This window comes from Echinops telfairi, unplaced genomic scaffold (assembly GCF_000313985.2).
Source record: "Echinops telfairi isolate 266 unplaced genomic scaffold, ASM31398v2 ScPeMD7_3533;HRSCAF=4204_1, whole genome shotgun sequence".
NCBI lineage: Eukaryota > Metazoa > Chordata > Mammalia > Afrosoricida > Tenrecidae > Echinops > Echinops telfairi.
The window spans coordinates 29,641,645-29,652,201 of NW_022107432.1; the positions used below are offsets into that span (position 1 = coordinate 29,641,645).

Sequence of the window (10,557 nt, forward strand, 5' to 3'; positions counted from 1 at the left end):
TCAATATCGCTGCTTAAAAATCAAAATGGAGAAAATTTTTAAGTCTCAATCTGGTTTAAAAGCATATGTTAGGTTAACATAAATCTTTTTTTTTTTAATTAGTGAGAAGAGCAGCAACATTTTTCCTGGTTCCCCTGCCCCCCCACCACACACATCTCTTTAATGCCTGGCTTCACAGAGCCTGGCTAGATCCTATCTGCTTCTGTGCTCAACGACCTCGGGTACAGAGCCTACCAGAGCCTCCAAAAGCTTCACTGGATGCGTGTGGAAATGAGAGTAAGAACAGTCAAGTCACTTTGTGTATCACTGCGGAAATAACTTTCACCTTGCAGACCCCCTGCATGGGTCTTGGGGATCCCCAGGGCACCCACATACTTTGCAAACTCTCCACTAGACCATGCGGATTTGGTTGCTCTGCACTTTATTCACTGTCTTCCAGAAGGAGCTTAAACAAACTTTCTCTGTGGCCACTCCCTGATGACTGAGGACTGCAAGCGGTCTTTTCATCTCCTTGGAACAGTGCCTAGCAGTGACCAGATTTTATACAGATGCACAATCAACTGTTTCAAAAACCATCCAGGAGGAGGATGGACATTATGCAGTCTGCTGCCTTGCAAGTTAAATAACCAGGAGGGGGAAAGATAAATGGATCATGTTCTCCCAGGGGCAGATTGGTAAAGCCCCGACAGATCCTCTTGGCACAGCCTTGTTCCTGCCAGAATGGTCAGGTTCACCTTGCCCTTAATCTGCAAGTATACAACCGCTCCCAACAAGAGGAGGAGGTAAGCGCCATGGTTCAGAGCGCACGCTCCTGGAACCCTACCTTGCCCACAACCATCCAATCGCTCATTTCTTGAGTGTCAGGAATTTCAGTGGTACATTCCGGGAACCATGACACCTGCTCACAGGCGCTGGGCTAGAAACAAGAGAGGGCAGAAGGACAGGTAAGACAGACCCTTAGGGCTATGGCCCTCCTGCCAGACCTCCCCAAACAATCAAGAGGGATTCAGTCACAGACAAGTCTCCCTCCTAATGCCGTCTTCACAAAGTCACCCAGAAGCTGGCGGCCCCTGAATAGAATTCCTCTCCCATTCAGTCCAAGGCTGAGCAGAAATTGGCATCTCTGATAGCTGCTGCTGCTGCTGCTCCAATTCTCAATTCCTGTCCTTAAAAGGTTTTCACAGTGCGTCTCCCCACTGGCTTTACATTAGGACCATCTGCAGTCCTATTGAAAACTACTGATGCCTGGGCCCCAGCCCCACAGCATGTGATTCTGGATAGGACTGAGGTGGGGACTGGGCATGAATACCTTGTTAAAAGTCCCCCAGATGGTTCTAATGTGCTACAAGGGATAAAAATCATTGGGCTCCGAGAAATGTGAATTCTAAAGCCTAAACAGGTGACTAACCTGCACGGCCGCTGCACACAGAGCCTCCTTCCCAAGCCAAGTGTGGAGAAGAGATTCACCATTGCAAATAGAAGCAATGCGATTAAAGATGATATTATATGCTCTGAAAGGCATAAAATGGTATCACAACGCAAGGTCTTGAGGGGAAGCCAACGGCCATCAACAGAGAAAAAGTTTCAAGCAAAACTGACTGAAGCCTTTTGTTAGTGAATTTGGCGGTGAGTCATGCCTGATCAAATGCACTGGCTTTAAGCATAAATGGGGTTGAATTATCAACTCTAGGAAAGAAGCCCACAGCCACTTTGGATGTCCCTCTAAAAAAAGGGAAAAAACAGAATTGCTACCCTCTTGGACACCAGCCACGAGGCCTACCAGCAGAGTGGACTTGGACTGAAGAGTCCCCCAGCGGTCACTGAACATCTTTCTGAGGGAGCTCTGGAAGCTAGATACTTCCACCCACAGCAACGACCTGCTGAAACCCAGGCCAAATGCTTCAGCAAAAGATAGGGCATCTGTTCTTGGAGTGGAGGGTGGAGGTGGAGGTGGAGATGGAATTATGTTAAGTGGTAGCCAGGAGGGTCTCCAACCCCAAAAAAGGAATTTCAGAAGTTTGTCTCCATTAAAAATAGATTTTCCTGGTGAGCTTCAGATTCAAAGTTTGGCAGAAACTCAAAACTCACAGCCGTGGAGTCGATCCTGGCTCGTCCACTGAAGGGACTGGGGCTTTTCAGTTGTGTTCACTTCAACAGGGTCCCAGGAAAACCCCTGAATGTCTAGGGTGAAAGCCTACATCAAGCAACCCATTGGAGCTGTCCCAATGCTGAATGGTCCGGCGTGCTATTCTGCTGTTCTCATCGGCTCACAATCCCCAGAGCCCATCAGCTCCGCCTTGTCAGCATCTGACCCTGATGCCTTACTAGACTTTTATCATGTGCAGGTGGCCTGGAACTGGAACATTCGGAAAACAAATACAATACCAATGCTCCAGCATTCAGAGCCTCATCTGAAGCTCAACTCTAGCAGTGACTTAGAAAGCTAGACGTGTGCTCTGCTTGCTGTCGTCCTGGCTCTGAAATGGCAGAATTTCGCTGGTATTTTGTAGGTGCTTTGTTATACCTACTTCAAACTCGCTGTGGAATAAGGTGGACATGAGTAAATGGATAAAAATAAGAGCTCAACAATATCTGTGCAATGAAAACGGAAAACAAAGGTCCTCTTTCGGTCTTCAAAAGCAGCCCTGGTGGCTCAGTGGTTTGAGTGTTCGGTTAATTAGGAGAAAGATGGGGCAGTCTGCTTCTGTTTTAAAAGTGACAGCATGGAAATCCATAGGGCAGATTCTCTTTTGTCTCTTTTGGTTGCTATGAGTCACAATCGACTGGACAGCAATGGGTTTTGATCTTTTGGCCTTCAGGGTGAAAGAGAACTGGTCCCCAAACAGATAAGCAGACTACACCCCCTGGAGCAAAGCTGCATGGTTATAGAACCTGCATGCCATCAGCCCACGGAGATGCAAAGTCCTTCCAAAACCGAACCCACTGCCATCCAGTGGATCCTTGCTCACAGCGACTCTACAGAACAGAGAAGCGCTCCCTTGGGTTTCTGAGGCTGTGGATCTTTGCAAGAGCGTACTGCCTCAACTTCTCCTGAGGACCAACATAGGTTCAAACTGCTGACCGGCAGAGAGCAGCCACCCACCACCAGGGCTCACTCCGCACAGACACCAGGGTCCTCAGGCAGCCCACCTAAATTCCTTCAGGAGAGGCACTCAGCGCCACGGGCAGCATTTCAGTCCATGAGTAGAGAGCTGTATGTATTCATGAGTGTTCTTTGTGAAGGCAAATTCCTCCTCCTAGCACCTTCTACCCACCTGCCTCAGCCCTCTAAAGCAGGGTCCTCAAACTTTTTAAACAAGGGGCCAGTTCACTGTCCCTCAGACCCGTTGGAGGGCCGGACTATAGTTTTAAAAAAAACCATGAACAAATTCTATGTATACTGCACATATCTTATTTTAGAGTAAAAAAACAAATGGGGCAAAAACACCCGGTGGGCCAGATAAATGTCCTCGGCGGGTCACATGTGCCCCACGGGCCATAGTTTGAGGATGCCTGCTCTAAAGCAACAGGAAGTAACTGGACTGCTATCGAACCCCAAGCCCCAACCCCAGTCTTTTCCATTCTGGATATCCCAGTAACGTCCATGGAAGAAATTACTTCCAATCCTCTCTAGCCACCCTGACCAAACGGCCTCTGGAGCTTTCTAGTTGAGTAACACAATCGGCTTCCGGCTCCCCACACCCGCAGTTACCTCCGGTTCATCTTTCCAGTCCACGTTAAGCTCTTGGTCAAACCCCCGCAGCGTCAGACCCAAGCCTCTTCGACCTTTCTGATTAGAGGCCTCAACAATGTCCTTGCGGCCCTGGCTGTATTTACCCAGTCCTTCACCTTCCCTGAAGCCCATCTTGGCCTGGCAAAGAGAAATAATGGAACACCGTTAACTCAGTTCAACAATCATTTCGTCTCTTACCAAGTGCCCGAAACGCTGAGAAAGGTAGATGGATAAAATGTGCCTTCTAGCCTAATGAAGGAAAGCAGCATACATAACTGAGAATGCAGTAGAATTATGGGCCCAGCAGCTACTACTTTGGAGGGAAACGTCTAGAGCAACCTAAAGTGGGATAAATGAGCAAGGACCCCATAGCTATAATTAAAAGCACCAGGAGTGCTTAAGGAATCTCATCGGACATTTGGACAACCACCTTCCCAGCTGATTAAGTGAGAGGGAGATCTACAGTAAAGAGTTGATAAAGAACGTAATTTAAAACAGAACTGCTGCAAGGGGCGGCTTCTAACTGACCCTCAGATCAACAAACAGCCTTCTAGGCAAGGACAATGAGGGCTTGTAGGCACCCACTTAATCAAGCAATTAGTTGAAAATGCGCTTCTTGTAAAACTGTGGTATGGAAGGTTTACTATGAGAATGATCCTGTCACAACTGTGTTTAAATTTACACTAAGCTCCAGAGCCAGTGGGCCCAGCTCCCTAAGGCCACAGACCCTAGTAATGAGCTGAGAAGACCGAATTCTCTCCGGAGAGGCTGTCTTCCCTTTGGAAAGCCATTCCCAGCTCAAAAGTCAGCCGGACCCCTACAGAAAGCCAGGTCTGAGAGGCTGACTGAGTAAGCAGCCTCACCTGCCATCCCTCAAAGCTTGTGGCTTGCCAACGAGCACCCTAACTGTGACTTCAGAAGTGGCAGTTCTCGTCTTCATTAAATCCAAGGGAAAACGGAGGAGCCAGCTATCCTTTGTCTGGTGCTTGATGGGCAGCTAGCTTGGCGTTCCCTAGTCTTTCCACAGACCCTAAAAGGTGAAGAGGAAGTGAGCAGGTCCTATTAGTCACCTTCGTCTCCCGGAATATCAATGGGGCACGGAAGCTGGGAGAGAGAAACGTGGCCTCCTTTTGGGAAGGGAAGGCTATGCCCTTCTCGTGGAAGTGCCCGAGAGTGAGTAGTCGGAGTTCAGCCACCTCGTTGGCAATTACTCACTGTTGCATGAAATACAGGGATACATTCCTCATGAGAATCCATTACTAAAGGGATCAAAAAGTGAGCCAGCCCTGGAAAGGCCAGGAGAAGCAGGCTTGAGTGGTCATTTCCCATGGGCAATTCAAAGGTGACCGTTGTTGCTGTCAAGAAGAGGGCTCTTCATTGAATTTCAGTGGCTGGAAGCCAGAGGAAACACTCGTGCCCTAGCTTTTCTTCTCTTCACACCAGTACAGATTTCCCTTCTCTCACTCTGCTGACAGAGCTTTAGAGACCGAACCCAAACACAGACCTACCATAAGCTTCTGGGAGACACTGTTATACATGGAGTAACGAGAGGACGTCCCCTCCACGAGGGAGTCTGCTTTGAAAGCATCGTCTAAAGAGTCAGAGCTGTGTGGCTTCCCCTCTGTTTCGCTGTCAGAACCACTGAGGCTTGTGGCAGATGCTAGGGAGAAAAAAAAGAAAATATTCAGGGGTGTCCCCGGCACAGAACATCCTCCAGTGTCACCATTCAACATGTATCCATCTACGAAGTGTATTAAATGGCCCACCATCAAATCCATTCACCTCTTCCTCCTTACACGGTCCTGGGGAAGTCACTGACAGTTCTGACTGGTACCCAAACACAGTGCAAACTCAAAAATATCCGTTTTCCTTCCCCGTCCCCAGATCTTCCCCTGTACAACTGGGATGGCAAAGCCGACCTCACGTGGTTGTTTAAGGATTAAGTGAAATCCTTTATCTGAAAGTAACATTGTCAGCTATAAAGCAGATGGACTGAAGATGTGATTGTTTCTGCTGCTGCTGTTTATTACTTGAACCTCCATTTCCAAACATTCATTCCTACTTCAACTAATCCTTTCCCAGGAACATCATTTTCGGATTGTTTCATATCTCTGTACTGCTCTTCGTGGCCCTTCAAATTTGTATGTAAGAGGACTGAGCTCACCAGGTAAGAGTTGGCTCACAAGGAGAAGTAGAGGAAGCATGAGGGAGGAGGAGGAGGAGGTGGAGGGAAGGGAAAGAGAGGAAGCAATAAGACAAGGAAGAGGAAGAAGAAGAAAGCAGCAGGGGGTAATTGGAGCAGCAGGCAGCAGCGGGGCTGCTCCAAGCTCCAGAAGCTGCAGCTGAGTGAGCGGAAGCCACCACCTTCCCATCAAGGACTCGGTGCCAGAAAGGTTAAGGGAAAAGAAAGAAAACCATCTGAGCACCGCAGAAGCAGTGGGACGCGGCAGGTCTCTGAGACGGGCTCTTTTCCTCGCCTCTGTAGCTGCAGGAATGGAGTTACCGAAAAGTTCCTGCAACCCAATGCAATTTCATTCCAGCAGCATCTCGGGCAAATGGACCCAAATTTGGCAACAGACTGGACCTCAAAAAATTGGTTGGTAGTTAACAACTTCTAAGTATTCCCATTGAAAATGGTATACATCTCAAGCCAGGAGGGATGCAGAACAGGAATTTCAGTGGTGGTGTCTCCTCTAACCCCCAGGTTTGAGGCCTTGTTCAGCACACTGAACCGATCCACATGCATACAGCTCATGGAAAAGGGATTGTAGTTACTATTGGAAAAAAAAAATAGCGACCTTTTTCTTTCAACCTAAGTATATCATTCTTTCAAATGTTCATTAGTTGTTAAGATATAACTGCTTATTGCTTGGAACTAACTACTGTAAATACTCGAGTATAAGCCAACCTGAATATCTGCATTAAAAATGTGCTGGAAAACTCGGCTTATACTCGAGTATATAGGGTACCTATTATACTAAACTATTATGTATTTCTTTGGGCTAATAAGATAGACTTACTGCCATGCAGTCTAATTCAATTCTATGGGCCTAGGGAGACTGAAAAAGTTACGCTGACACTAAGGGTGCTGTGAATGCTACATGTTTGGAGCCTACACTCTATGTACTGAAATGGACAGACCACCAGGATGCACTATCTAGTGAATAATAAGCAAGCTAGACCGCATGCATGAGTGTGGTATCCAATCTCCCGTGTAGGACCCAAATCCAAACCAAACCCATCACTATCAAATCAATGTTGACTCACTTACTCACTGCCTTTGAGTCAATTCCAACTCATGATGACCCTATAGGTCAGGGTAGAAACAACCCCTGGGGGTTTCGGAGACTAACTTTACAGGAGTAACTTTCTCCCGAGGAGCCGTTAGAGGTTTCGAACTGCTGATCTGGTGATCCCAGTCCTCTGCATAACTACTACTACGTCATCAAGGCTCCTTATGTTGACACAGTAACCTTAAATGAGCGGCTGGTGGATTTGAACTACTGATCACTGGGTTAACAGCCGAGTGCTTTCAATACTGTGTGACTTTTCTTTTTAATTACACTAAGTGCCTTTAGAAAGATAGGGCCAATCAAAGTGATTCTCTAAATCTGCATAGGCTGGGGCATAGGAACAGTGCAAAGGAAATCCAAGAACCTTCAGTTACATTTCTACATCACGAGAGGCCTAGTGGTGCTGTACAGTAAGCCTTGGATTGCTAACTTCAAGACTGGCAGGTCAAACCAACCAGCCCCTCTAGCGAAGAGACAAGGCTTCTACCTCCATCAAGATTTGCAGCCTCTTAAAAGAAAAAAAGAAAGATTTACAGTCTCAGCAACCCTATACAGACAGAGTTGCTAAGAGTAGGAATTGAGCTTATCATTTTGTTACAAGTAAGAACTATGTTAATGTAGTAAACCATCACAATTAAAAAACTTTTTTTTATAACAAACAGCAATGTGGCACAATTCCTTTGAGATGCAGAATTAAAGCATGGCAGCTTGTGAGCTATTAAAGAAAGGCAGAGGGTGGCAGGGTAAAATAAGTCTTACAGACCCAAGACAGTCACTATTCGGGTAGTCACAGCTTGAGGATTACATCATAATCCACTCATCAGCATTTACCCTCCAACCATGGCTCTACTAGCACACAACCTCACTCCGGGTTGGCCTTTTCTTCTATTTTATTTCTAGCCTTTGGAACACCTCTGTCGAATTCTATGGTCCACAGATTACAGATAATAAAATCGCTGATCCAGTTTTGTTTAAAGATTTTATTGTAAATTCAGTGAAGACTTATAGAGCAAATTAATTTCCCATTCAACAATTCAAACAGCGTTTGCAATCTCAAAAATGTAACATCACTTTCCCCACTTCCTCCTGTGTTTCCTATTTCTAGTTCGCTTTTTAAAAAAATCATTTTATTGGGGGCTCTTACAGCTCTTCTAACAATCCATACCATTTATTGTGTCAAGCATATTTGTACGTATGTTGCATTATCCTTTTCAAAACATTTTCTTTCTACTTGAGCCCTTGGTAATCAGCTCATTTCTTCCACCCACCCTCATGAACCCTTGATAAATTATAAATTACTATTATTTTCATATCTTACACTGTCCACTGTCTCCCTTTACCCAGGTTTCTGTTGTCACCCTGAGGTGGAGAGGTGTTATAGATCATTGTACTTAACAATATACGCAGTTCCCCGCTTCTCCCCCCACGTTCCCCGTACCCTCATGGTTTTGCTACTCCCATTATTGTTCCTAAGTCACCTCTATCTTAATCCTTCCTGTTTTCTGAACTTTGTCCTTGGGAAAATGCTGCCCTTTGCCCTCAATGGTTGATGATTCTAAGGAGGAAGCACCTCGCTAGTGTTACTGTTCACCTTATAGACCAGCCTGTTATTTGGCTGAAAATTGAATTGGGGGCGGTGCACGGGGAACAGGACGGGACTGATATTCTTAAAGGAGAAGGAAGATTTTCCCAGCACTCCCACATCTAATTGATTAACCCATATCTGAAAGAGCCCTACATTCAGTGGGTGCTTAGAAAAGGTGCTATCTGGCGATAGGTCTTTCAATTCACTACATTGAGCCTACAATTAATGGCTCATACATGTTTTATAAAATGCTCAGAATTCAAAAGTTTAAGGATAAGGAATGGAATACTAATTTCCTGACACAAAACTAAGCCCTCCTTATGAGGTGATTAAGCCCACAGGTAAACTGAAATAGGATCTAGAGCTGAGAGTTTACTAGATCAGACAACCTTAGTTCAGGACTAATGAGAGGCTAACCAAAAGTAACCTAAAATGCTGTTTGTTTTTTTCAAGGTCATTTTATTGGGGGATCTTACAACTTTTATAACAATCCACACATCAATTGTATCAAACACATTTGTACTTATGTTGCCATCATTATTTTCTAAACATTTACTTTCTACTTGAACCCTTGGTATCAGTTCCTCTTTTCCCCTTACCCCCAACTCTCGTGAACCCTTGATAAATTATAAATTATTATTATTTTCAATCTGTTGTCAATTTGAGACTTAAGAGTGAAGGGGTGTAGTTTAGCCTGTCAATAAGGTGGCAGCTTGATGACCTCATTTGGAGGTGATAAGGAGATAAAAGAGCTCGCTGGAAGTGGGACACTCATTCCCTGCGAGACATTCTTGCAGACAAGACACGGGGAGCTAGGCTAGAGTCCTGGAGCTGAACGAGCCACATGAAGACCCACGCCAGCGCTGTTTCTACCACCACTGGATCCACAAGCCTTCCACCCATTGACCTGTGATCATCCTGCAAGCGTTCCACCCACTGACCTGTGATCATCATTGCATGTGTTTCGTGAGTCTGAAGAGGAATTTATAGATTGGTATCGGGCATATGGGCTAATATTGGATTTATGGACTTGATCTGGCTGGGATGTTTTGGACATCTTGGCTGGGATGTCTGGACATCTTGGCTGGGATGTTTTCTCACTATTCAATTGCTCTTGTATATAAAGCTCTTTCTTATACACAAGTGTCTGAATTTCTCTAGTCAACCCAGACTGACACACCCTGGGGAGGGGTGTGTGTGTGTGTCTCGATCACTGCAATTGGTTCTCCCTTTCTCCCCTCTTCTTCCCACCTTCCCTCTACCCCCTATCACTGTTCTCGTTTCTGTTCCTGAGGGGTTTATCTGCCCTGGATTCCATGTGTTGTGAGTTCTTATCTGTACCAGTGTACATGCTACGGTCTAGCCAGAACTGACTGGACTGGAGTCATGATGGGGGGAAGAAGAGGGGGGCGGTAAGGAAGCCTCAAGGAACCAGAGGAATACTGTGCGTTTCATTGGTGCTATACTGCGCTCTGGTTGACTCATCCCTTCCTCATGACGCTTCCGTGAAGAGATGTCCCATTGTCTACATATAGGTCTTGAGTCTGCTCTGACCCCTGTTGTTCTCAACAATGTTTGTCTGTTTGTTTTGAGTCTTCTGATGCCTGTTTGTTACCTGATCCCGTCGACACCTCATGTCCCACAGGCTGGTGTGTTTCTTCCTTGTGGGCTGTTGCTTCTCTGCAAGATGGCCACTTGTTTAACGTCAAGTTTTTAAGACCCCAGACACTATATCTTTTGATAGTCGAACACCATCAGCTTTCTTCACCACATTTGCTTGTGCACTCATTTTGTCTTCAGTGATCATGCTGGGAAGGTGAGCATCACAGAATGCCAGGTTGTTAGAACAAAGTGTTCTTGCGTTGAGGGAGAGCTTGAGCAGAGTCCCATAGTCCGTCCACTACCTCAATGTATTGCTATATAAATATATGTACATAGTCCAATAC

At 45.9% G+C, this 10,557-nt stretch overlaps 1 protein-coding gene across 1 annotated transcript in view; it reads right to left on the bottom strand.

Moving 5' to 3' along the window:
• Nucleotides 1–10,557, bottom strand: part of CMTR1 (cap methyltransferase 1) — a 55,110-nt gene that overhangs the window by 37,379 nt on the left and 7,174 nt on the right. The window contains exons 3-5 of the mRNA XM_045294860.1: nucleotides 5,242–5,393; nucleotides 3,713–3,871; nucleotides 824–916 (exon numbers count right to left, since the gene is read on the bottom strand). Of these exons, the coding sequence (XP_045150795.1) occupies nucleotides 824–916; nucleotides 3,713–3,871; nucleotides 5,242–5,393 (404 nt within the window). The remainder of the gene's footprint in view (nucleotides 1–823; nucleotides 917–3,712; nucleotides 3,872–5,241; nucleotides 5,394–10,557) is intronic.